A 27923-nucleotide genomic window follows, 5' to 3' on the forward strand; every position below is an offset into this window, starting at 1 on the left:
TACACCCCACAACCCTATCAACATCAGGGGTACTGAGGTGGACATTGTGGACTGCTACAAGTATCTAGGCGTCCACATAGACAATAAACTGGACTGGACAGTCAACACCAGTGCCCTCTACAAGAAAGGGTAGAGTCGCCTTTTCCTCCTGAGGAGACTCAGGTCTTTTAATGTCTGCAGGACAATGGTGCAGATGTTTTACCACTCAGTGGTCTCCAGTGCCATCTTCTACGCTGTGGTGTGCTGGGGCAGCAGGGTGAAGACAGCTGATGCCAACAGGCTCGATAAGCTCATCAGGAGAGCTGGCTCTGTCCTGGGAGTGGAACTGCAGTCTCTGGCAGAGGTGTCTGAGCAGAAGATGCTGAGGAAACTACTCAACATCCTCAACAACAAGTCACACCCCCTGCAGGCCACACTGGAATCATACCGCGGCACCTTCAGTCATAGACTGAGACCACCGAGGTGCTTCACAGAACGCCACAGGAAGTCCTTCCTCCCTGTGGCTATCAAACTCTTCAACTCATTCCCTTTCTCCACATGGGACAATAACAATTTATCCTGCACTACAGTTAACACTTTAAGATTGTACCTGCACCGTATCTGCCATTATCTATCTATTTCTCATGTATATACTATTATATTTTGTGGGGAAATTACTTCCTACTTTTGTATGCTTCTTTGTATTGCAACCCTGGTACAACAATTTCCTGCAGGATCAATAAAGTTCTTATCTTATCTTAAATGCACATGTAAAGAGTGCTGATAAAATTATTCATAAATAAAAAACTCAGCTCTGGGATGTTTTAAGAACCAGTTTATTGGCATGACAACAAAAACTGCTGCACAGGATTTGACGACAACATGAAAGTCACACTTTGACCAGGCATCCCATCACAGCTTTTTGGTCAAATCAAAATACAAATGGGCCATCTTTACCACAGTACTTAACAATACTAGAAAAAATAACCTTACATCAGCCAGAATGTGCTTATCCGCCATATCATGTGAATATTATAACATATTCAACATTCTCCTCTATCAATTATACATCATCAACAAACAACAAATAGTAAAAACAATTAAGACGAGCATTTCTTGGACAACCTACACAACAAAATAAAGCTACCTACTCTAAAATGATTATTGCTTTCTTGCATGTACTTGGTAGGGAATTAAACGTCGACTGTGATGTTTTGTGCTTTCAAATTATTTGACTTACGGCAGAACACACAAACTTACACACTGACAGCACTGTTGCAACACACAAGTAAATCACACTGCATATGAATATCTTGCTGTAATCACACTTGGCAAAGAGCTGCTGGAGTTTGCTCAATTGTCCAGTAGAGGGCAGTGTAGCAATAATATTGTAATGCTATACTCAGTATTACTTATGCACTGATGGTACTTTTCCTCCATCAAGAACATACTCGGTGCACTTAATAATAACTATTCACCAAGCAACAATCAACTTTTGGCCATTGATTTGATTTATATTATTAGGACTTGAGTAGATACAGAATTAAAGGGCTTAATCAGAGCTGCTGTGTAGAATATTTTCTGTATTTTCCTCCATACAAAAAGGCGAGATAAAGAAAAGGTAAAGTAAGCATACCACCTTGTACATATGAAAACTGTACTTTAGGAAAGCCTTCCACACATTAAATATGTAACAGCACTGAGTCTGTCACTATTATTATAATTATTGGTACATCTTTCATGGAGAATTTGAGCAGCTGTAAATAGCCATCATCATCATATTTTGCTGTGCTATGATTCAAGTATTTAAAATGAATTTTATTTGCTCCACAGCTGCATGTTCTATATTTTCTTTTGATTTTGGTGAGTGGGCTGCAGCTCAGGAAGGCACTGAACTTCCTCCTCTTCCCCTGTGGGTCACTGAGGAAAACCAAGCTGATGTTCAAATAGAAAATTCCAAACAATAAAAAATATAAGTCAATGAGAGAACCAATGTCTATGAATAAATGTCCGAGACCTGTCCAGATGCAATTACTATTAAAAAAACATGTCAAACCAAGTCTTCACATGGCACATTTCCTTAGAGATGGGGGACTCATAAGAGAATGAAAGAATAAAACAACAGTCAAAATCAAAGCAGCTGAGGCTGAGATGTTGGTAGCTGGATGATTTTACATTATACAATCCCTGGCATTTCTTACAAGCCCAAGTTTATGTGGCGACTTTCTGTTAAATATCAACGGTCTCTACACCCTCGCAGACATAACCCTGATAACATTATTATTATTTCACCAGGGCTATTTGAACTTGAAGTGTAAAAGTCTTTAGAGCACCCTTTTAATTTTGCTGGTGAGTATAAACAGCAGCCATAAAATCAGGAGTTATTTCTATCATGAAAATCAACAAACTCAAAAAGTGGATTATCAGACTTGAAACATAAGACCCCCTAGTGGCACATGAAGATATGGCAACATCCACTGTCAACACACTAAGAACTACACCTATGACTGTGCAAGACTAAGGTACGTGCCATTTAACTGTATTCCCCGTACAGACTCACAGTCCAATAGTGCTTGGGAGGAAATCATGTGTTGTGGTGCAGTAACTACATTCATTAGCTAGAGTTTCCCGCTACAGCTGCCCTGATCCCACCGCATCTCCCTCTTACAGCTCCGTCTTGCTGGGTCTGTGGACAATCTGGTTGTAGTTGTTCTTTAGTTTGGGTTTGTAGGTGAGAAGACGGCTGTACTCAGTGAGGAGCCTCTCCCAGTAGCAGGAAATATCTTCCATCTGCAGGTGTTCCAGGATGAATTCCTTACCCCTGTGTTGGAGGGGGAGAAAAAGTCAGACTGACTGCACAAACATATTAAAATCCAATCATTAATTATTATCCATTACCTTGTGGCAATCTCCTGTGCGATAGCATCATTCTCTTTGGCAAACTGTAGAAGTTCCCTGAGGAGACAGAACATGTAAAGGCAGATCAACATTAACCATACATAAAAGATGAAAGGAGTTTTATCAAAGAACTCTGACAGTGATTTAATAACACATCCAATTACTGATATTTTTATTGGGGTGATAATATCAAGCTAACTTGGACTAATATTTCCTTCTTTTTTTGGGATGCAACATTTTGCACCCTTGGTAATCATATGCAGACACAGTGAAACACACACTTCACACACATCAATGAAACCCAAAAGAAGAAAACATGCGATGTTAGTTGTGTCACCTGACATCAGAAAGATCCTGCTTGACTGGGATGTAGTGGACCCAGGGCTTCAGCTGAGAGTAAAAAAACTCCTGCCACTCATCCCCCACATGAAACACCAGGGAACCACAGAGGAAGAGATGTTTGAAGCGGAAGCTGGCTGCCACACCTCGGAAGTTGAATAAATATCTGGAATGATGTGAGCAAGGGTGTGGAGGGTTAAAACTGCTCAAAAGTGACGCGTCTGTCATTCAGACACTAATCCAAAATGCAGCTTACTTGTACTTGCAGTGATCAACCAGTGGGATTTCTTTAGCTGGGGGTCTCCCTAGAGTGTCCTAAACAGAAAGAAAAACACAAGACGTTCATATTGTTCTGTTTTGTTTTTTTCTTTTGGAGTTAATACAAAAGAAAAGTCACAAGCATTTAATTCCAAGTCAGTCAACCAATTGCTATGCAAGACACAGAATTACTCTGATATCTTAAACAGTGGCTTTACAATCATCACAAATGTATCTGACCCCGATGTGGTGAGGCTTCACTGTGACTGACCTTCTCAGACTTCCAGGCCTGGTTTTTTGTGTACTCTGCATCCACCAGCGCTGGATTGTCTCTGGACAGAACAATCAGAGGGTCGCGCTCCGGACTTGTTCTATGAAAGGAAACACAGAAGTAAACTAAAGTAATCGACTCAGAAAACACAATACAAATCAGTTGTAATCAGGAAGATCGATCAAAGAAGAAAAAACAAAGATTGCATGCGGAGGTGGGGCTCCAGTTTGAGTATGTATCCTACAAGATGTATGTATGCTAACAAAGGCACAGAGATGCGTACATGACCCCTAAGTGGCTGACACACATGGCTAATAAATAGCAACTTGATGATAAGTCTGAACTTGGTGGTGGTAAGCTGAGTAAACAGTTACTACCAAACAAAATGAAACACCTGACATGAAAACAACATTTATTGCGTAACGTCACTTAATTACACAAACCAGACTGACCTGGAGCCTCTGAAGAATCCTCTGGACTCCTTCTTCTTCCATGGCCACTGTGCTGCGGACCTACCACAACACATTATTTGGAGAAGGCACACACCTAACTATTAAACTTAACTTATGTTTATAGTTTCTGCAATAGTAAATACACACAAAAAGCTTATATATGAACTTACTTTTTAAGTTCATCTATCATTAGATCCCATCTTCCCAGTCCAGTGGGGTATATCGGCCACACAGCAGGCCCGCCCTCCCAAAATGTCCATGCAGGGTACATGATGTCCTGGTAGTCTGTTGTCTGCTCAAATCAAATCATAAACATGTCAAAACCATTTTGCTGCATTTAATAAACAGTCGTGGGTGTGCTTGTTAAACTTGATGCCTCCAGTCTGACCTTACTGAAAGAGAAGACAGGCAGCGTTGGCTGCACCCAGTGGGGGACTTGAGGGTAATCCCTGACGTTCACCACCATCTCCAAGTCAGGTAACCTGTTGATCACCTCCAGGATGAAATGCTCCACTCCACTGCACCTAAAAACAGGAAACACATTTATGCAGTGTAAGCAACCTGTAAACAACTGCTCTGACTGCTGAATTAGTCACAGTGTGTTTGGTTTAAACTTTAACAACCTGTTACTTTTTCTCTTTACCTGGCAGGAAACATACAGCTGTGCTCTCTGTACAACTTGTGTCCGATGATCTGGTAGTGGGTGCCCACCCCTCTCTGAAGAGTAGTACCCATGAGATCCTCAGAGATTTTCCCTTTAAAGGGCTGCAAGTCATGCTGTAGGACGCTGTGGGCATAAACAAAGAGGGGAAGAGGAAAAACAAGAAAAACAAAGAGAGAAATAAAAGTGAAAATTCACATTGTATATTTAACACTTTGTAAATCTGAATTGGTTTTATTGCCACGTGTGTTTACACATACAAGGAATTCGTCTTGGCATAATGTGCAAATACACAAGAATTAAAGTTGGAAAATCAAAGCTGCACAGTGATAATGTAACAATAAATATTAGTCTGGTTAGTATGTTCAGGAAAAAGAAACTATTAGTTAGTAAAGAGGTAAAGAGAGTCTGACAACACACCTACCTGAGATGGCAACTGCAGTTGACAGGGTTGCAGGGAGTGTACGCTTTGACAGCATCAGACATTTTGCTTCTAATTTTCTTCCACTGTTCCCCTACAAATAAACGCAAATGGTGTCAGAACTGATTTTCCTATTTGACCGATCGTGATCGTAATTTACCAACGGATCACGAAAATGTTAGATCTATTGTTAGAAAACAGAGGAGTGTCCCCTATGAGGCTGTCCCGAACAAAGCTCAGCAAAGAGCTCAAATATTCTGCATATTTTTACCTTTTATTCACTATCCCACATAGCATATGAGGACTTCAAGTCTTTAACTGTACGCGATGAATGGAAATTCCTCAACCGATCTGACTAAATACTGAGTGCAGCCAGCCAGGACATTATTGCTAACTAGCTTTCGCAGACCTGTGGCCAAAAAAAAAAACATAACTAAATAAGTTGACCTGATGTCACAAAGTTAATGCAAGCGAAACTAACTTTTCACTGCAATTCAAGCAAAGTTAGCAAACAGTTAGCTGAGCTAAGTTAGCTCGTACGCTAGTTAGCTAGCTCGCAAAGTGATGAATGACTCCAACATCAAAAGTTACCTGAAGGAGGCACAGCGACACAACAAGCGGCAAAGTCTACCTACATATTTCAAAACGGTTTCAGGAGTGGTGTTTGGTTAAAGATGTATTACCTGACGCGGGAACCAAACATAAATCATAAACTTGCAGCAGTATTAAAAACCTGCACAGCCAAGAGCGCTCCATTTTTCTCTCTATCCTCCAGTTTTGTCTGAAGAGAAGAAACAATGCGGTGTTCTGTCATCTGTTAGTTCTGGCTGAGTACCGTCATTACGGTAATGCGCACAAGGAAATTCATTGGCGGTATGGTAACACTCCTCAGAAAACGTCTGCTTGTGTTTACATTCAGCGCCCTGTCACAATAAATAAATCAATAAACTCTTCATTAATTTTATAGCAAGATACTTATTTTACAATGCATATTGAAAAAGCCCCATCATTGTCTTTCCTTTATACAGATCATATCGTTTCTGGTTGAATGACTGATGAAATCCCCACAGCCTCTCTGTCCTAATTTCTGAATTTATTTCCAGGACATGCTTGACAATCACATAGATGATTTGTTCTGCAAATGGATCGTCAAGGTGAGTTTCTCAGCCGGGAAGAGAAAAGGAGGAAAGAAAGAGACCCTCCAGGGAGACTTGGGCAGTAAGACGAGTGACGGAGAGAGGAGGAGACAGAAGACAAGTGGAGGGGGAGAAAAATCAACGGCGAGCAATAGAGAAAAGCAGAGAGAGAATACACTGATGAAATATGTGTGAGAACATTTCATATTTGACAAAGAGGTCAAATCTGTAACTGGATTTTATCTAATTTGTGTATGATATCTTTTGTACTTCTTGGTTCTTTGATTTTCTTTGCAAACTCGGAGATCATCTTGCCAACACTTCCACAACTGAGCAAAAATGCAGCAAATCTGGCTTTCTCTACTGTCGGGCCTTTGCCTTCGTCTGGTTTTCCTTTGCAATGCTGAGGAAGGTCTCGAGTTCCCTAATTTTGACGGAAAGGACAGGGTGCTGGACATCAACGAGCGCAACTACAAGAAGGCTCTGAAGAGATACGACCTGCTGTGCCTGTTCTACCATGAGCCAGTGCCTGCCAACAAGGGCCTGCAGAAGCGGTTCCAGATGACTGAGCTGGTGCTGGAGGTGAGGAAGAGGGTCTACACATGGGAGGGAAGAGGGGAACACAAGGAGCTCGTAAAGAGACAGAAAATCCAGGGAGTGGTTGTCGACATGGAGATTAGTGCTGATATTCAGTCTCTATTAAAGGATTTCATATAACTGCAATGGTATGAGACATAGAAAGCGAGCGATCCTAAAAAGTGAAGTGTAATGCCCTTTAATGCCCATCTCCTCTCATCTATCTATATAACAGACAAGAATCGGTTGCTTAACAGTTAACACAACAACTAATGTCTTTATTCATGACTATTAAATAATTAAGATATTCAATTTTTTACACACACCGTGTGACAAAGAAGAGCAACAGTTTACAAATTAAAAATGATATGAGTAGAAAATGATATAAAACAAAAAAAGCAGCAAATTCTCACACTGAAGAAGCTGGTGGCATCTTAGATCCAACTAATTGCTGATTAATTATAAACATTTTAATCATTTCAGCTCGCAAAACTAATGACGTCCCCATCAGCCTCAGCTGTGCTCTGTGTTTAGCCCTCATTGGGACATGTTTGCATGCTAATCCAACACAGTGAACGTGGTAAATCTGCCTGCTAAACCTCTGCATTGTGAGCATATTAGCATTTAGTTCAAAGCACAGCTGTGCAGCCTCACAAAGCTGTAGACTCTTGCTCCCTGCTAAACAGCATAAACAACTGACCAGTTACCAAAAAATCAACACAATAACTCCATAAACATACAAGTCTTTACTTTTCCAGTCACATTGCCACTGACATCCTCGGGTACACAATGCCTGAGTCCTGCCAATGCCATCATTACGGATGAAAGAAAAAAAGCCAGAGTCGTATCTATTGTGATATAAGGGGCTGTGGTATATCTGATGTCACTGATAACGTAAAGATGTCTCAATAAGCTGCAGCTCAAATCGCTCCGGGTTAAACCCACAGCTTCACCGCCGTGTTCTTTTGACTCTAACCTGTCATAACAAGTCATCGTCAGTGATCCCCGACACACTGAATGCCTCATTCCTCCTCTGTCTCCTTGATGTGCAAACTGTCTGCTTAACCATAAGGTGAAGTAGGATTCATGGCTGTCACACTGTAACAGCTTGATGGGCAGCTCTGCTTTACCTGCATGCACTCTTAGCTGGCAAACAATGATTCTAATCCTATTACTGCCTCCCTCTGTGGTTCACAAGCATCCAGGGATTGTTTCTAGGCCATTCTGTTAAATTTAGCTCACTCCCAAAACTCTTTACTATCTGGCTGTGAACTAGAAATAAATGGGTGTACTCCTCCTGCACCCTTTTCCCTCTTATTTATTAGCCAAACGTATGAGAAAAGGGGAGTCTTCACACCTTGAATTTGTTGGTATTCACCACCTTTACTTCCTTTTGCGCTTTTGCATTCCTGTCGTGTTTCATGCACCGTTTTAAAAGCAGAAACACACTTGGTTTAACAGAACCCAAGTCTTGTCTGGTATTTCTAAATCTGTTTTCCTTCCACAAGAACCATGAGCTGAAAGGCAAGCAGTCCTGACTCACGGCTTCCCTCTAACAAGAAGACTCCACAGGGGGCACACACCTCGGTAATGAAAAGATGTATTGACAAAGACAGCAGCAGCTGTGGATGCCAGCTCAAATACAGAAAACAGCGCTAAGCTAAATGCAGAGAGCAGAGTAGAGGGTGTTGGCATAAAGTGTTTCGATCCCACGCTGAGCAATGGACTCAAAAAATCATAATTTCCTGGAAATCAACAGCAGTGGCTAACAAACATTTTGTCTTTGATGAAAAAACTGATTACATTAGGCTGCTTGAGTTTAGATTTTAGTCCAAGACAACACCTACATTTCTGGCTCATGCCATCTAACATTTGTCTGTGTGAACACCCAGCTCACAGCTCAGGTCCTGGAGAACAAAGACATCGGTTTTGGAATGGTGGACTCCCAAAAGGGCGCAAAAGTAGCCAGAAAACTGGGTATGACTCATGTGTCTTCATCACTACAAAGCATCACTTACATTGCTCTGCATGCCTCAGATTAGAGCTCTTAAAGTTACACACTGTACTCCTGCTGTTTAATCAGGTCTGGAAGAGGTGGGCAGCTTGTACGTCTTCAAGGACGACCGCGTCATTGAGTTTGATGGGGAGCTCTCATCAGACACACTGGTGGAGTTCCTGTTGGATGTGAGAGGACAATCTGATTCTGCTACTTTTTAAATGAGTCAACATGTTAACCATTGAGAGAGGAAACCCCCAAACTACAACCTCTAATGAGGTTTCATTCACATTTCAAGGTAAAACAAAATTCAGTGGAAGCAGCTTCCACGTTATTTTCCCCTGAAGGTGGATAAGTGAGTAAAGTGATTATCTGTGACATTCTGACATGTTTCCCTCCATTACCGTAATATTTTGATTATTTGAGCCTCATTTCTGATACATTGTGTTTTTGTCATTTTGATGGTCAGCTCACACTACCACAATACTCATGAACCTGAGCCACTTAGAGGCATGAATCATTTTATTTTTTGAAATGACTGAAACTGTGAAATGTTTTGCTGCTTTCTGGTGTTTCTTGATAGTGATAATACCTGTATTCTATCAACCCCCTTAGGTACTGGAGGATCCAGTGGAAATGATCAACAACGCCATGGAGCTGCGAGCCTTCGAGCGAATGGAGGAAGACATCCGCCTCATTGGCTACTTTAAAGGAGAGGATTCATGTTAGTTTAGCACCAAACTCTATCATGCATTCGTGTTCACACTGACAAGATGGAAAATACATCTAAGCACCTAAAGCTGTCTCACTGCGCTCTCCAGACTCTGATGGGATCTAGAGCCTAATGTAGCCTAACTGTCCGCTAAAGGGAAACCTGATTCCAGACTGTGGCTCTCTCACTCAGTCTCATGAGAGCCTTTAAATAACTTCTGGTTCTCTGTCTAATAGGGCAAACTGCAATTATAGTTCCTCTCCAAAAAAAAAAAAGAGAAAAAGTGAGACAGGGTAGATGCTATCTGGTCTGATATGACAGTGGCATGAAGTTTCATTATGGAGCCTATTTCTGTCCAGAGATAGGTTGGTCCTTGGTTGTGACCTTGCAGGGAGCAGAGCCAGGAGCGCGTTACAAGCGTATAAAAGTGTATTAAGGGAGACTTTGTTACTTGGGGGAAGACAGTACAATCATAGTGGGAAATTGAATGAAGCGAGTGGGTTTCAGTGCTTGCTCTCCTGATCACATAACTGTCGATTTTGGCTAGAAATGTGAGCCGAATGTTAAAGATGAACTTCCACACTTATGTTTTACTTTCTCATCTTCAGTTTCTCTTTTGAGTTCCTCAACAATCTCTCTCTCTCTCTCTCTCTGTCTTCCCTTTTACTTAGACTACAAAGCTTTTCAGGAGGCCTCAGAGCGTTTTCAACCGTACATCAAGTTCTTTGCTACGTTTGATAAATCAGTGGGTATTCATGTACAAAATAATATTGTACTCCACATTTACAGACCCAAGGATAATCACATATTGCATTAATATTTATTTATTGATATTAGTATTTGTTTTCTTGCTAAGAGGTAGATGAAAAGACTTGAAAGCTTAGGATAAAGACTGAAAATGGGGAAACAATAAGCCTGGCTGCGTCCAAACGTTATTTATAATACTTTATATAGTATCTTGATTGCTTAATTTATGCAAAAAAGAGACAGACAGACTGTTTTCTTGGAAGCAGGGAGTGTTAGAGGTCCTGGTAGACTGATTTACCATCAAACAGAGTCAAGCTTGAGGGTTCCCTCTTCTTCCAGTCATTATGCTAAGCTAAGCTAACGGTAGCTTCATATTCAGCATACAGGCATGAGAGTGGAAAGGAAAGTAAATAAGAGTATTTCCTAATATGTCTGTTTTTCATTGAAAAGCAACACATTGAAATGAGGGGAGTTATTTTTAAGTTTGAGAGGGTGAATATAAATACTTGTAAGAACTTTACAAGATTTTTTTTTTAAATGTAAAATACATCTATTAGAAAATGTTGTTTTAATGAAACCCTTTCAGATTTCTTTTGTTTAATGAGCTTCATTTACTCATTAAACAAAACCCCATAATTGTATCACCCACCTGCTAAACATAATGAAATCCTGGCACGCTGTATGTTTTAGGTAGCCAAACATCTCTCCCTCAAGATGAACGAGGTGAATTTTTATGAGCCGTTCATGGAGGAGCCGGCCATCCTGCCTGGCAGGCCTCTGTCAGAGATGGACATTGTCGAGTTTGTCAACCAACACAGAAGGTTGATGAGATTTACATAATTTACGGGTTATTTGAATGCTGTGAAAACCCGGTTAACCATTTTATGAAAATGTGCTGTTTACAGGGCCACTCTGAGGAAGCTCCGGGCAGAGAATATGTTTGAAACATGGGTGAGTAGCTGGCGCGATACAATACCTTCTATATACATCAGGATGCATGGTTTAAACTTGCTGCTGACTCTTTTCAATTTCTAGGAGGACGACATGGATGGGATACATATTGTTGCGTTTGCCGAGGAGGAAGATCCAGGTGTGTGCTTTCTCTCTTCCCTGTTTATTGTATTTAGTAGCTGAAGACGAGCTCTGGTTCCTCTGTTCTGTTGTTGTCAGATGGCTACGAGTTCCTGGAGATCCTGAAAGACGTGGCCAGAGACAACACCAACAACCCAGAGCTCAGCATTGTCTGGATCGACCCTGATGACTTCCCTCTGGTTCTGAGACATCATTAGTTTATTATTTCTAACAAGGACTGTCAATATCACCGCAAAGCTGTCTTCTTTTCAAATATAAACATAAAAGAGGTCGCTGACAGGCTAAGTTAACCTGTCTTGTTTGTCTTGCCTCTCCAGTTGACCACTTACTGGGAAAAAACCTTCAAGCTGGACCTGTTTAGACCTCAGATTGGTGTGGTCAATGTCACAGATGTAAGTAATGGTTTCTATCATAGACTGGAACAAAATGAGGTGTTTATTAGCCCCTACCTTGACTTTGACGGTGCCCTATAATCCAGGCGGACAGCGTGTGGTTGGACATGTCCAACGACGAGGACCTGCCCAGTGCCGAGGAGCTGGAGGACTGGATAGAAGACGTCCTGTCAGGGAGGGTGAACACAGAGGACGACGACGATTCTGCAAACGATCAGGAACATCCTGACAACTTTGTCACAGAGGACAGCTCTGAAAGTCATGACCCAGATGAGGAAGATGACAGTGACGAATAACCTGAAGGGTTAGGGGTTCGTGTCAAAACACTGAACAGAATCGAACGTAAATTGTATTTAAAAAAAAAGGGAAATTAAAAGAAAAATGTTTTCTAGAATAGACTGTGGTTTAAATGGCTGCACAGAAAAAAATGATTAAAGGTCAACAAGGGAAAATATTGGCCCAGTTTAAAGTTAGCACAGTGCCTGAAGCAGTCATTCTCTTGTACTCAGTAAGGATCAAAATATTAGCAGAATACACTATCACTATCTCATATACAAGTTTAAATTAAAGCTCTGTCAATTAATTTGTTTCAAATGGGTGCATCACAACTACCTGCAAACACAACACTAACATATTATCACCCTTTAAGTTGCTATGGCTAACATGTAACAGTTTTGTGCTGGCATGGAGCACCATTATAGATGGAGTCATGTTTCAGGCTAAACAGTCCAATATTCACTCTTCTTAGCTATGAGTGACATCTATCATATTTCACATATCTCTATATCTCTTTAAAGTTCAAATTAATTATTAACTAGCTCATATTAGTTTGTGTGCATCTATGTGAAAATAAATTTTGTTCTTATTAGCAGAACATTGCTTGTTTACTTGTAGACTACACTAAGACTGAAGACATTAAAGTGTTACAGCCATTTTTGTCATGATGGAAAAAAAAGCTTAAATAAAAGTACACCAACTACTGTATGTGCAAGTCTTTTATAGTGAATTACTGCTGCTGTTTTTAAGGTGTGTATGTGAGAACACACACCTCAGTTCCCTCCCTCATTGAGAAGCTGCAGACAGATGCTCAAGACAGCAGATCGGCACATGTTCTCTCTCAGTCAATGAGCATTTTCACCTTGAATTATTCAAACGTCGGTGAATAATTCATCATCATTATGCCTCCTAATGGGAGAAGAGACCTGGACAGTGGGGCTGGGGAAGGTCGGGGGTGAGACAGACTGAAACGCTGCCCGCCGGGGCCCAACAAACTGCACAAGGCGAGGACACTCTCCTGCTGAACCAGTGGACATGAATTAATAATACAGGGCCATGCAAGAACCATAATTCCCCTGGAGGTGGATGTGATGCACTGTGTAAACAGGATGTTGGTATCATGCTGTGGGATTTACACATAAGCTCTGCCATAGCTGAATGATGACAACATCCGATTGTGTGTATGTGTGCATTTAAATGTGACCCGAGGCGAGAACATTTCACGCTCTCTCCTGAGGAAAAACAAGCACACAGTATCACGGTACAAGTGTGATGTTCTGCGAGGCCTTTATGTTACATAACCCTGTGAATGTCAAGTGTGATGGTGTTTTACATGAACGTTGACTAAAGGGAAGGCAGAAGGACTGATGTCTCGTGCACCTTGTCATTCCTAAGAGAGGGTGAGAAGGTCAGCATAAAAGTGCAAAGAGCAAAACGAAAAGACAGGAGTAAGATATATTAAAGTGGAGGTTTCTGTTCAAAACTGAAGCCATGAGAAGACAGAAGGGTTTCCTCTCATGCCTCGATCTGCACATAACCATTACCACACCAACAGAGAAGCAAGAATGAAAGGAAGAAAAACATTCCATTTAGATGCAAATGCGCCTCATTTTCCTCTCTGTCCACCTCTCTCCTGCTCGTCCCCGTCCTGCATAGAGCAGGCAGGTGCGGCGGCATTAAGCCGAGGACAGATGAGTTCCGACAGGCGGCATTGCACCCTGAGCTTGAGCTGGGATGAGGTTGTTTGTTTCCAGCCCTGGACACTGACACTGACATTCATTTACCCACAAGGCCCGGCTGCAATGCTCTGACAGGCTGATGGCAAGCCAATTACCATCGAGCTTCATGACAACAAAAAAGTCACCAAAATAAAGCCAAAAAAGCTGAAATTTTGCCGCAGGGTCACGTTTAATGAGGAGCTACAAAGGAGAGTGCTAACAAGCCTGCAGCCGGGACAAACATGGAGATGCTGAGGAATAATTTTAGAAGAAGGGGAAAACACTATAGACTTGAAGCTGAAGTCAATTAAAGGCAAAATCCTCTGCAAAATGCTTTAGCTCTCATGTAGACGTTGGCATGTTCCTCAAATCCTCAATGGCCAACAGGAACGTTTTTCTACAGAAGCTGAGAAAAAACAAGAGGCCGTTTTCTTGATATAATGGGGTGATTAACGCATTTTCTTATCTTATCTGGGCAAACAGGAAGTCATTTGGTATCAGCAGACGTATTGGTTTACACTGAAACCTGCAATATTTTCAGTGCTTGTATTCCAATTAGTATTCCGTGATGTTCATTACATTAAGGTATTTTTTAATGGATTAGCTGCACAGTTTAAGGAGTTTTAATGGAATATAACCAACCAAATTACAAAATTATGCTACATGTACATTGATTTTTTAATTCGGGTGCAAATTTAGTATTAATTAAGGCATGTCTTTCATTTTAATGAGTTTTGAACCCATTAAACTGCACATAATAAATCAAAATTATAAAAATCAAACACATATCAGAAATATCCTAACATATCACTATCTAAACAATAATGTTTACGGTTTCATAATGTCAGGTTTTGGTGTCAGTGCCTAAAAATCATACAAAAAAGCCTAAATTGACACAGTGGCCATCAAACACGGGGTGGGTTTTGAACACACATACCTCGCAAATAACCTTGGCAGCTAAAAGTACTCACAGCCACTTTTAACGGAAAGAGTAAACTTCTGAGAACTGAGAGGCATTCAGGAGCCTGTAAGAAACCATAAAGTAGAAAATAGATATAGAAAAGCAGTAAATCATAAAACAGCACATCAACAGTGACTTTCTTGCTTCACATTCAAGAATTTGTGTTCCCACTAAAGACTCAAAATGTAAATATGACTTCTGGACACAATTTAAACCCATACAGCACATTATTACTAGAAAAAAGGTCTAATAAAATGGAGCAGCTCATGAGAAACAATAATCACCTTTTGGAGACAAATCAAGGCCATTTACTGCATAATGTAACGCCGCAGAACAGTTTTACAAATGTTCATAAAAAGGTTTATTTATTTTATTTATTTATTTAAATTTTTACAAATGCTAACGCTGTGAAACTGAAACATTTCTTACATTGCAATGTCACATCTTCATCTTAAAGCTGTCCAACAAACACCAAACCATGACAGATGACTGTGACCTGGCAACAGCGAGACAGATGGCGGCGACGTAGAGGAGAGGGGAAAAGGCTGGTCATGTGAACTGGAATGGCATACATACATACATGCATACATACATACATACATACTTACCCACACACACACACGCACTTGTTTACATAAATAGATACAGTGTAAAAACAGGAGGCACAGTCACATTGGGATCATACAAAGTTCATCTGTCAGTAGGTACAAAATACGACCAGTGGGCAGGTGTTTAAAAAAGGTTTTTGCCATCACTGCATTACACAGGAAATAGCAAAATAATTTGTTTTAGTTCTTTCCAGATGACTTAACAGTTACAAAGTGGAGAGTGAAAAAATGCTTTTGCTAAAATGGGCAGTATCTTTATGATTTATATGAAAACAAGCTGCTGCTGCCCTCGGAAACAAACTGTTAATATCAGGGTCACCAGCCAGGGGGCAGTAGGGGACAGCGCTGCTCATAGGCACAGAAGACAGTATTACTGTGACATACTGTATTTTTCTTCTTGAGTGCATTATACATGAGCACAGTGGGATTTTCTTTAATTGCTCTGGTGATTTTTTACCAGATCACTTATAAGAAGATAAAGTAGTCAAATGCAAGCACTGACAGGAAATAAAAGTGTCATTTCAGCGACATTAGCTTAATTCAACTGTATCCGTGTGGCTTTACAAGACAGAAATGTTAGGAAAAATCCCTTTTGAGTCTTCTGGTGAAGTGGCTGACCTCAAGGGATTCACTGTGAACGTGTTTGTCAGACAACAGAGGCGAAACAAGGGAGCAGAGGAAAACCAGACGGTCCAGTTGGGAGGGAGGTTCCGCCCTGCTGCAGCTCTTGCTGCCGGTACACCCATTATCATCTATTATATATTCTAATGATACAAGGAAACCCTGTAAGCCCTGACAGATGAAATCATACCTTAACTGTGGCAAATTATCAAACAGCGGCTGTTCCGCGACTCAGTTTTAGACAGAACCATATGTCCACAGCACTAATTCTGTCTCGTCAGGTGTTCTGCTTTGCCTTTTTCCCTCAGAGATGTTAAGCTACGATAATACGTACTATGATTTAAATCCAACACTTACTGGCAGTCTGGGGTGTTTGGGTGGCCTAACAGTTATGGTGCTTTACTACATAATCAAAACATTCTTGGTTTGATTCCCAACCTCCCTCTCTCCGCCCGTGTTTCCTGTTTCTCTACACTGCTCACTGTTGTCTGAAGGTGAAAATGGCTCTAAAGTCTGGCAGCCATCCCGTTACAGGCAGGCTTTTAATGTGAAAATCATGAGGAAGTATTGTATGGTGGTAGCTTAACATCAATCAGGAATATGTTAAAAAAGAAACATGAAAATTAAAATGGAGAAAACATTTTTTGTTAAAAAGAGAAACTCAGAGCAACAGTGTGGTGTGTCTAACATGATTGTTGTTCATGTTGGCCTCACTTATTTGAATACTCATTTTTAATATGAAAAGTTACAATATTTAGATTTTCTGCTGTATCACCAACAGAGGGGGAATTTAAAGTAATCAGATGTGCTTTTTATTTCTGACATTGTGGCTTTGCCTCTCCTCCCAGCTGCCTTCCCTTTTCATCAAGTCAGGCAGATGTGGCAGACATGAAAGCCCTGAGATGGTTACTGAACCGATGAGGCAGGGCAAATGTTTTCGGGCATGTATCCACCTCTGAGCGTCTCTTATAATCCGGTTCATTCTGTGTTTAACATGGCGTGTGTGTGTTGTTCCCAACTGGAGTGGAAATATTTTTGATTTTGCTCCATTGCACCTGGAGAAGAATCGCACACCAAAACAGTTGAAAGCATCCTACTTTGGCCACTAGAGTAAGCACTCAAGGGTGCTACTGCATTCCAAAAGCTGGACATGAGGTGGGCTGCTGACATCTCAACTGTCAGGAAAAGTGTTTGTCCGGAGCTCTACAGATGTCCCGAAGAAGCGATCAGGAAATCAGTCAAACATCCTGTTTGAGCAGGCTGGGATCATATGTTCTATCCTTTTTAGGCATATTCCTTTAATTTAGAAACATACATAAACGTGCATTTAATGCAAAGTATGACTGAAGTTTAGTTTCACCTTTTTGTCAAATGCATGTAATTTGGTTTTCGAGACAAAGAAATCCTCTCAGTTTGTTGAAGTCCACAAGAGTGTACAAATACTTAAAAAAAATCGCAGAGGAGGTGGCAGGATATTTGTCATGTGTTGCCATCGGGCTTCAAATATCAAAATCCAAGTCACACCATTGCAGTCCTTAGTGGTTTCTCTGTCTGCCTTTCTGTCCTTTGGAAATAAAAAGCGACCGAGACAACTAAGTCCCTGTGTGGTTGTCAGAAACTTCAAATGTTCCAATCTTGTTTGGCCACAGCATCTCAAACAAAAAAGGAACACGCAATTGTGTGGACACAAAATGACACAGATGCATACACACACATACACACACGCGTACACCCACACTCAACTGTGTCCGTGAGCGTAATCCACCCTCAAATCTTTCTTTTGTTTTCATCCGAATCAAACATAAAAAGATCAATATATTCAAACATGTGTGTAACGTATAGATTCATATATAATATACAAAAAAAAAATCCAAAAAAGTAAAAATAAAAACTGCAAACCCAAAGTAAAAACATTTGAGAGCAACAAAACAGGGTGAGGAATTTAAAAAATAAGTCCTACACAGAGGTTTCAGACTGTAGCCGCAGGACAAACTTGTGTGACTTGGGGTCGACATACTCCTCTGACATCTGGATGTACGGGATCTTCTTTGATGTCACGACGAGGCTGAAGTCCACACACTTGAGCAGGAAGACCGTGCCGTCTTTAAGGCCGCTGGTTACCGATGCCTCGCTGATCAGAGTCCACTGACGGGACAGCCAGTGGTCTCGGCTGTACTGCAGGGTGGGACCCGGGGCCAGGTAGCTCTCCAGGAACGCCTGGACAGGAGTAATATACACAAACAAACTAATGTCATATCTGGGATTAGAACACTGAATTGAACAAATCTAGAAAAAAAGCTACACGAAACCCCTCAAAAACTGTGACTGTTGTGCATTCTGACTTTAGGCGTCATGTTGTTGGTGATGCAGAAGGCCAGGTGCTGCTGGATGCTCTCCATGCTGTGGCAGTGCTGCTGTTTGGTGGTTCTCAGGTACTTCTGCAGTGCTCGAGCCATGGATGGGAAGATGGCTTGTGCTGCCTCTCGTGGGTCCATCACATCCCCTGGTGCTTTCTTCTGTTCCTCCTCCTGCATGCGCTTGATATGTGTGAACGCCTCCTCCACTGCCACCACCAGTCTGAGAATAAGCACAGCAGACGAAGCTTGGGTTAGTGTCTACTGATGCATCGATATGGTTTTAGTCCAGTATTCACTCTGCTTTAGCTCTGTTTTTGGTCTCCACCAGCTCCTGAGCTTTTATTCTGAAAAGAGCTGCCTGCTAGGATTAGACGTTAATACTTTCGGTACAGTAAATGATAGAAAGCACTGCAATTTTAGACTCTGAAAAATTCAGCAGAGTTACAGTATTAAATACCGTGCTCTGCGCTTGCGGACACGCCTCTCGTGCTCAGCCTCCTCATAGTACAGCTCGTTGTGGCTGGTGTCTCTGCGGCGGGCAGCTGCTGCGATCATGGCTCTGGACTGGGAGTGGGCCAGTCCTGCTGCAGCATTGTTCCCCGGACCTGTCATGGCAAACAGATTAGACAGCAATGGTTACTCTGTGTGTGTGTGTGTGCCTTGATCTCTCAGGTAAAGTGCCATTCACAGCCTTAGAGATAAAGGTAAAAGAACAAAGAAATCTTTGCTGATGACATAAAGTGCAACATGCTTTTAGGGTGAAGGGGTAGATTATTAAGCACATAAACCTCGGTCCATTTCCTTTTATCACCAACAACATTTAAACCCCAGGAGCTGATGTGGTTAGCCACACAAAGTCATAATTTTTAATTGTTCCGAGCACTGTGATCACTGGAAAACCAAAAACACACTGCTCACCCACATATGGCTGCTGATATTCAAACATTCCCTTTACTTTGCCACTCGATGCCGTCGGGAGGCACGGCGCGTCCAATTAGTAAAAGAAAAAGTATCTCAGGCAACTTCAAAAGTTTACATTTTTGGAATTAGATGAGGTGGCTGCTGATGATCCCTGCCTGATGTTAATGCAGGTTAAAAGAAGGCAGAGCTGGTGAATTATTAATGCAGGGCAAGAACTGTGCATGAACGGAATAATTCATGGACGGAGAGGAGGGAGTTTTCAAAACACTCTGCTCTTGGTATCACTGCACTTCGATGGGATTTATGGGTGACAGTGTCATGCTGAAACTCATGTGCTGGATGTCAGGAACAAAATGCAAACCTTCTCGTGATTTTAATGTGACAAGGAAAATCCGTGTCACAATAAAAACAACTCATTCAAAAAGCTAAATAACTGTCTTTGTCACTTAAACTAACTTTTGAATTGACAGAAAACACGCAACAATGCTTATTGTATTTAACCTTGTTTCTGGGTTTGATTTGGTTTCATGTAGACATTTTAAACCTTTCAATTGAGAAGATTTCTTTGGAGAAAACACCTTTTATTTGCAGGGATTCATTTTCTAATTCTCAACATCTAGAGCTGAGAAACCAATATGGAGTCCAAATAGGTTGTCAGGCATCATAAAATCACCTGAACCCATTTGGACATAGTGTAATTGAGTGTTATGTTGGCTTTGTGCTCAAGGCTCCACCACTCTTTAATCAAGGCAAGATTATTATTATCTGTCCCCGAGTCCGACTTATTTATTACAGTGTTGGTGGGGCTGCAGAAAGAAAGAAAGATTGGGAAGTAAATGAGAGACAGAGACCGACGAAGAGGTCCCTGAGCAGCTGCTGCAGGATGAAAATGAAGGAGGATGAGACACGAGAGAGAAATGACAAGACCGGCAGCGTAATAGCTATTGATTTATCAGCCACCTCCGCAACTGTCTCCCACTAATATTTGAGAGGAGGCAGGAGAAAGCAGGGAGACAAATGGAGGCAAAAAATGGGAGTCAAGTTAGTGCACATAAGTGAAGCTTGAGTACACTTAAGGGGAAGCGATAATTTAATAGAGGGTTTGTGTTACATTCTGCCAGCTGTTGTGAGGCAGACTGAACTTTTTCATCAACCAGTGGCATGCAGAGTGAAGAGCGTGTGCATCCACAGTATTAGTGTACATTGACTTGATTTCCGTGTGACAAGCAGGCTTTTGATCAGCTTCAAGGACAAGTAACAAGGGATAGTGATTTAATGAAGGCTTTTACAAAGAGAGCACTAACAGTCTGTGAGGGTGCTTTAGTTAGTAGCAGTGTTATGTTTACTTACTGTCCAAAAGGTAGGCTTTTAGTTTAGCTCTAAAGACGTCTTAAATGGTCAGTATAAAGAGGCACATAAGGAGAGGAGAAGTCAATATTTCAGCTGTGAAGTTGCTCAAGTCTCATTCCCACATGCTCAGATCGTACCAGAGGGAGTATTGAGGCAGATGTCAAATGACCACACTTTTATTTTTGCAAGTTGTATCCCATTAACTACAAATCACTTGGGCTTCATATTGCTGTCGACAATTTTCCATTTATGTTATGTTCATAGATCGATTTCCTTCCTTCCAGGCAGCCATTTCTTTCAGCACATTCCAGGACAGTATAAAAAAATCAACTTGCAGGGACTTGAAAGCTGCTCTAGATGGGTAATCTGTCACAGAGAGCGACTCAGGAAAGGTAAACTACTGTTGTGTGCTCATGCAGTTACTACCATTTTGAAAAAGAAATTAAGAGGCTGCAGCAAATTCCATTGTTGATATCAACTGATGATAGATTGATTAACTGAGTGTCAAAGTGACTTTCATATCATGCTGAGATATATGCAAATGAAGGGATATCAATGGAAGAAACTAACTGAAAAGTAATGACAGCATTTTTAAGTACAACACTGTACATCAAGTACACTACACTTTCCTAAAAAGTTAACAACTTCCTCTGTGTGACAGTAAATACTCAAAGTGAAGCGACCCCAGCATGTATTCTGTTCAAGAAGACCAGCACCCTATCATCACATCAGAACACATACAGGAAACAAAGCACTGGCAAAGACACAACATGGAGTTCAAAGACCATCCCACTCACCCTCAGCAGGGGCTGCTGGGAACTCACCATCCACGTTGTAGACCTTGAGACCGGCCAGGTGCTTGGCTGCACGGGACTTGGAGGCTGAAAGCAACGCTGGGTTATGGACAGGGAAGTCACAGTAGTAGTGCTCTAAGATGGCCAGAGCTGCCCGCTGAATGCTGTAGAAGACAGGACAAAGAACTAAAAATAAGCTTTAGCCACTTGAAATGATGTTAAAATCCTGGTAGCTTTATGGCAGCATGAGAAGTGAAGACGAAGGTGGTGAGAAAAATCAGCCACAGAACGGTTTTCACTCATAATACCAAACACTAGGAAATCCCTGCAGCAATTCTACAACTCTGAACACGAGAAGGCAAAAAACAGAAGGAAGTATTAGCACAAAGAGCTTTTTGACTTTCTCTGAAAACTTGAAGAAATCCTTCTAGTTTTTAATGGGGGAATCAATTGTCATCTGCAGAGTGATAGCAAAGGGGTGGAAGGATTTTGAGTCGGGCAGCAATGGGGAAACCTTCTAGAGGCTCCCACACATCAACTCAAAAATAATATGATTAAACATGAAAGAATAGAAACTATGAAGAGAGAGTGCCGGAAAAGCAGAACAAGAAAGGAAAAACAAGAGAGTACAAAAAGATCTTACAGTTAGACTTATAGAGGGAAACTCCCTTAATGCTGTGACACCAAAGTCGTACCACACAGAACGAACTCTTCAGTGTTTGCACATCGTAAGAAGAAAAATGGAAAAATGAAAGGTCAAGTTCAGCCACACAGTATTCATCACACGGAGAACAGGACGGGAACAGTGATGTTGGAAATGGCAGAATGATGCAGTATTTTTTTATGATACATTAACACTGAGAGCAATATGATCAACAAATCCCTGGAATTTAATTTAATTGCTTCAGACCATGAACAGCAAATAGGATCTCTGCATTTTCTTGTTGCCCTTTAAATGTGCTTAATAAACTGCTCTTCCTTTAGTTAAGGTACACGTATTTAATTTGGATTTGAGAAAAAAAATACAAAACATATGTAGGTTTCAAGGCCTGTTTGGAACAGAAACAACAAGACTTCTCGCAGTCTTTTGCTGTCCAGACTGAATAAACAACTTCGGATCTCTGAGCTGCAGCGTGATTGCTGCCACATTTGCCAAACAGATGAAGGAAGACAAGTTTAAAGTGACGAAAGAAGGGACGTGAGGCAAGAAAGGGATGGAATAAGCAAAAGCAGTCAGCGACTGAGACTGTGTGTTTCTGAGCAGCAGCCTTAGTGCAAATCCTCGTCCTTCACAGTGTGTTCAAAGAGCATGCCAGGTCTTGTTCTTCATAACACAACACTGTTAAAAACAACTGTACACAAGTGGGGTGTTTTCACACATCATAAATCATTGACTCTTTAATAATATACTGCCTGTGTTTTCCTGAACGTGAGCTCCATCGGAGGTCAAAGAGAGATGTAAGGTTTAAAAGATGTAACAAATTCTTCCTCCTACAAATGAAAAGATCAACGAATGGAAAAATAAAACTAACCCCCCTTTTGCTAACCACGACTTACTTGGTCTGGTATGACCAGTAGCTCATGTTTACTTTACAGAGACATTGATGTATATTACTAACCCAGTTAAGCTACTTCATGGCCTCCGTGCTGTTGTTACATCGTGTTTAAACATTTATCATTACTATGTTATTGCCAATTATAGTCTCTGTTAGGAAATGCTACATTACATTTCACTTTAAACCTAGTCTACAGGAAAAGTGATTAAAAGTAATAGCAAAATATCTTCAGTATTATTTGAGAATCAAATTTTTTTCGCATTCACAATTAATTTGGATTAGCCATTAACTGATTACATCCTTGATAACTGGCTAATAAAATAATACTTAAATATGAAAGCTGCTCTAATCAGTTTTATAGCTTAAACATAAACCAACCAGCCAACTCGTCACGACAAGCCCTCAGAAAATTATCACCATGACTCAGCTTATCTCGCTTTTTGTGTCTTTCAATTCATAGTTCTCTCAATTTTTTCCAGATGCAGCAGGCAGCTGTTTTCAACAAAAAAAATCTTGTATAAACCCAGCGTACAGTACCTGACCAGAAACCAAACAGCAGACAGACACAAGTAGCTAGTGAACACAGTGGAATAGTGGAGTTCATGGAGACCAACACGCAGCCAAAAGGAGATGACTATAGGACTTGGACTTGGATCATATAGATGCTAATGCTGCTCTGTGTGTGCTAGCTGTGTATGGAAGATACGCAAACAGATTCAATCAAACCAAAATAAATAATACATTAAATTTTTAACAAAGGTTTAAATATTAAACTAGCAGAGTGCATTTAAAGCAGTAATTCACAACATAAAGCACCAGCAGGGATTTAGTGGCTGCTACAAATCTGCTGTGATGCCAAGAAGAGCTCAATTCCTCTGACCTGCATTTGTCTGACAGCAGGACAGCAGATGCTGACAGCTGTAACTGATCCACAACACAACTTTACTGCTAAACACTGCACCCTTTTCATGCTAACTGCGTTTGTGTGGATGTAGTGTGAGCTCTCGCTGTGTCCCGTGTCGTTCTTTTGGACACGTGGAAAGCAAACTCAATAGACATGAACAACAACACATGCTAACCTGTAGCATGCGCTTCCTATTATGCCAAAGGAGGATCACAGTATGAAAGCACTTGCAGACGACTTTCTGACCTCTTGTAACTTCCATTCCCTATTCAGAGCAAGTCAGACATTAAATGATGGGCCCATTTGAAATACCACAGACAGATACAAACCACCCAGACATCCAGTCAGCATTAAAACATCATTCATTCTTACCGCTTTTGCCGTCTGCATTTGGTCACATGCACAACAGCTGACAGTAACATCATGACAGGCCAACAGAGTTACGAGATGTTTAGATTGGTTTACAGACTAAAAACACACAACTTGTGAAAAGAAGATGGGGTTATCTGTCCATGTTGGTCCATAGAATTTCACTGTATTTTAAGAAATTAAAAAACTGCAAATGACAGATTCATACACATGTAGCCACAAACAAATCTCTCATGTATCTCCTCTATTACCAGGCGGCTGCTGCTGCTCACATTCCTGGTTCTCTGGCGTCCATCTTTTGCATTATCATAATATAAAGGAAAAATTCATATATAAAGGAAAATTCACGATATCACAATTGCATATACAGTGTATATTGCCCAGATAACTTACTAAATACATCATACAAAACAAAAATGCTTATATCTCTACAGTTATGGTGGTGTTTGTTTTTATGAACCACTGATTTTCGGGCCTTTATATTGGAGTACACAACAAGCTTAATACTAATCATATTCACATTTATTGTTAATGAAACAGTTAAACAGTCCATGCCACTTTTGCTTATTGGTTTATTTGCTGATGACATCAATAATGCTGCGTTCACATTTTCACTTTTAACTGACAACGACAGTCTGTGATTGAAGTCATGTCCAGTCAGTCATGTCCACTTCAAATAAAAGAAGAACTTAGAATAAGACAGTAATTTGTGAGAATGTTTTCTTGTTTTCTGTGTGCATGTTGTTGCCCAGCACCTGTGAAGTATTTATGGATATGTCTGAGAAAAAATACAAAGAGACAGCTTTGTGTCCAGGGGGAAAAGCAGAGGAGGCCAGGAAAAAATATAATGAAATTACGTAGAGATATCATGTGAATTACAACAATTACTGTTCTGTACCCCACAATCATGTGCCAGAGTCACACCCTATAGTGTATACTGAAAATTCACAATGAGATTCATTGTACATTGATTGCTCCCAGGCAGGTTTAAATCTGCCAGACCCCAATTCAGATGACTTCAGTCTGTTACTCATAAAACCGAGTACTGCAGGAAAACAAAAACATCATAGGCAAGGCTGGAGGTCAGGCTCACTTCTACCAAAGGGGGCACAAGGACTGTGATCACTTTGGTTAAATCTAACTAATCTGACAGCCATCTTTTGCATAATGCCTTCATAACATCTACAGAGAGGACCATTGTTTAGAGGCCACTTGTGTAAGAGCTGAGTCAGAGTTCCTGCCGATCCCCAACTTCGATCAATTATTAAGCAGAGCAAACATGACACAAAACCATTCAAACAAAGTGGCTCGACTGGCTTATGTAGCAGCATCTTAGGGGGGGAATAACGATCAACTGCACACAGCTTTGTAAGCCAAGTGCTCTTTAGACCAAGGTAGCTGACCACTGCCTTCTCTAATGTGGCTGCTCAGGACTGACCAGTCAGGGAATGTAAACTGGGAAGTCCCCAGCTGTGAATGTGTTTAACCCCCAACCCCCTCTACAACAACACTCACTGGCTTGAAGGAATGCATTCATATTCAGCTTGTCTGCTCTGACAAGGGGACAAAAAATGCTTCCTCTGGCCCTCAGATTGAAATCAAAGGCCAGTCATACGGAGACAAGACGTCAGGGCCCCAGGGCCCAGACTGGGTATCCATTATGATAATGCAAAAGATGGACGCCAGAGAACCAGGAATGTGAGCAGCAGCAACCGCCTGGTAATAGAGGAGATACATGAGAGATTTGTTTGTGGCTACACGTGTATGAATCTGTCATTTGCATGGATATGGTGCAATTACCCATGAATACACACACACACATGTCTATCTTTGTGCATGTCCATGCATGTGTGTCAGGCTGACCAGATGCTGCACTCCAGTCTACAGGGAGCACTAATTAGCTGTGTGTTTACAGTCACAGACGGACAACAGAGTGAGGCCAGGCCTGCTGTCGGCCAAACAGGGATGAATGGCACAGCTTACAAAGGACAACACCCCCAAGGCAGCCAGCTAACACACCAACCGGACCAATACACACACACACGTCCGACTGAGTTCTCTGTTTCTACCAATGCAAAATCAATACGGAACCCAATTCACTTACCAGCCGTTAAAAGTTCAAGATCTTTTCACTATTGATTAACAATTAACAACAAGTATATATATCACTGCCAACGATAACACAAAGACAATTCAACAATTCAAACTCTGTTAGGTAAGTGTCATGCCTGTTTTCTGTGCTATATAATATCAGTCGAGACGCTTCAAAGAATTGACTATTTATAGCTATTACTTAAAGATATTTATAAAAAAAAGGATATGCTTATTGATCTCAAAGTTTCCAAGGAGTAACAACGATTCTGCCGGGAGAGTTAGTAGCCTCTTAATGAACGTATACAGGCACATTAAATCTTAGATCAATAAAAACAAACATGTAGCACCTAAGGAAGAGGATATAGCAGCAGTAAATAGGTCAGCAGTGAGAAGTGAATGGGTGTTACTAATCAGCTGAAAGGCACATAGCTGGTGAATGAGCCAGTGACTGTGAAGCGCAAAATAAACACTACAACCAATATACACAGTATGTTGTTCATTCTGTATGGTCACTTATGTTTATGTTAATGTTTGCACTGTCTGGTTAAATTAACATCAGTATTTTATTGTAGATTAATCTAATCCAATATATTGATCAATGGAAAATTTAGTACTGAGAATTTTCCAAGTTGTGTTTAACTGCAGTCATCTGAAATACTCTTAAACACTGTGAATGCATAAAGTGTTTGAAACAGTCCACTTACAAAACCACAGAAAGATAAAAGAGCAGATATAGGATAGTATTTCATCCATCCTGTCATCAAAGAGCTTCAGCTATAAATCCATCATGTTTCATTAGTTGCCTGTAAGAGAGAATATCTGTGAGACGGGGGGCTGCATACTGATACCAGGGAGAAACAGGAGAGCTGCTGCGTTTGGCTAAAAATGGGATCTTCCTGTTTTGTCTCAGAGACAGTTAAGGTCATAAAAACCTGGTTGGTCTAGTATGAGCTGTTTCTTCCCACACACACAAACACACACACACACACACACACACACACACACACATTTCTTTCATTCCCACATACATTTTAGGATTCTTCAACACTACCCACCCATTAACTATTAATCCCTGCTTCTCTATTCTCTCTTTCACCCCCTCCCGTGGCGTTCTCCCTGCCTCAGTCTCCTGGGTCTTTCCTCTGTACTCCGCCCTCCGTCTGCAGCTCTTTTCTGAGGAGTTTCCTCTCTGAAGTCTTCCCCACCCTGTCCTTTTTTCTCCTGGCATGATTTCCTCTCCTTGTCAGCCACTTTGACTGCGCGCCTCCTTGTCTCTGCATTTTTTCCATCTTTGGCTTAACAATCAATCTACCTTTCGACTTGATCGCCACTCTTTTCCTTCAGGCACATCCCTCAGTTTCTTTCTCAGACTTTCATGAGGCTTTCCTGTATGAAATCCTTCCTCCCATGTCCAAGTATGTAACCAATGATTTCCTTCTTCCTTTCCCATCTCTCTCACTCGAG

The 27923-nt window shown here is 41.1% G+C and overlaps 3 protein-coding genes and 1 long non-coding RNA gene across 10 annotated transcripts in view; 1 reads left to right on the forward strand and 3 right to left on the reverse strand.

Annotated features, from left to right (window-relative positions):
- Nucleotides 1-799: 799 nt before the first annotated feature.
- On the reverse strand, nucleotides 800-6613 carry poglut1 (protein O-glucosyltransferase 1). Of its 2 annotated transcripts, none has more exons than XM_046381951.1 (11): nucleotides 5963-6613; nucleotides 5283-5373; nucleotides 4841-4984; nucleotides 4586-4721; nucleotides 4368-4489; nucleotides 4198-4257; nucleotides 3746-3845; nucleotides 3473-3531; nucleotides 3215-3382; nucleotides 2878-2934; nucleotides 800-2800 (listed from the first exon to the last, which is right to left on the reverse strand). In XM_046381951.1, exons 1-11 carry the CDS (start codon nucleotides 6033-6035, stop codon nucleotides 2644-2646), a joined length of 1167 nt encoding a protein of 388 aa, XP_046237907.1. In that variant the 5' UTR covers nucleotides 6036-6613; the 3' UTR covers nucleotides 800-2643. The 2 variants fall into 2 exon arrangements, with proteins under 2 accessions (XP_046237907.1, XP_046237908.1); XM_046381952.1 differs by having other exon boundaries at nucleotides 5279-5373.
- LOC124055290 (calsequestrin-2-like) lies at nucleotides 6607-12803 on the forward strand. Its single transcript, XM_046381950.1, has 11 exons — nucleotides 6607-6997; nucleotides 8884-8968; nucleotides 9075-9175; nucleotides 9603-9711; nucleotides 10371-10444; nucleotides 11137-11267; nucleotides 11352-11397; nucleotides 11482-11536; nucleotides 11617-11717; nucleotides 11856-11930; nucleotides 12017-12803. Exons 1-11 carry the CDS (start codon nucleotides 6755-6757, stop codon nucleotides 12224-12226), a joined length of 1230 nt encoding a protein of 409 aa, XP_046237906.1. The 5' UTR covers nucleotides 6607-6754; the 3' UTR covers nucleotides 12227-12803.
- On the reverse strand, nucleotides 7268-11220 carry LOC124055292. Its single transcript, XR_006842605.1, has 3 exons — nucleotides 11096-11220; nucleotides 9580-9691; nucleotides 7268-9166 (listed from the first exon to the last, which is right to left on the reverse strand). It is a non-coding gene; the product is annotated as an uncharacterized LOC124055292 (long non-coding RNA).
- A 1816-nt stretch (nucleotides 12804-14619) lies between the features above and the next one.
- LOC124055289 (vang-like protein 1) overlaps nucleotides 14620-27923 on the reverse strand; it is a 45370-nt gene continuing 32066 nt past the window's right edge. For 3 of the 6 annotated variants that reach the window (XR_006842600.1, XR_006842602.1, XR_006842601.1), the window contains exons 6-10: nucleotides 21540-21700; nucleotides 18929-19076; nucleotides 18457-18691; nucleotides 15315-18331; nucleotides 14621-14949 (exon numbers count right to left, since the gene is read on the reverse strand). Coding sequence is in view for 1 of the 6 variants with exons in the window: in XM_046381949.1 (XP_046237905.1) it covers nucleotides 18071-18331; nucleotides 18457-18691; nucleotides 18929-19076; nucleotides 21540-21700 (805 nt within the window). In the remaining 5 variants the exon portion in view is untranslated. Of the gene's footprint in view, nucleotides 14950-15245; nucleotides 18332-18456; nucleotides 18692-18928; nucleotides 19077-21539; nucleotides 21701-27923 lie in introns of those variants that run through there. The other 3 variants (XR_006842604.1, XR_006842603.1, XM_046381949.1) reach the window with 3 other exon arrangements.

This window comes from Scatophagus argus, chromosome 24, assembly GCF_020382885.2.
Source record: "Scatophagus argus isolate fScaArg1 chromosome 24, fScaArg1.pri, whole genome shotgun sequence".
Classification (NCBI taxonomy): Eukaryota; Metazoa; Chordata; class Actinopteri; family Scatophagidae; genus Scatophagus; species Scatophagus argus.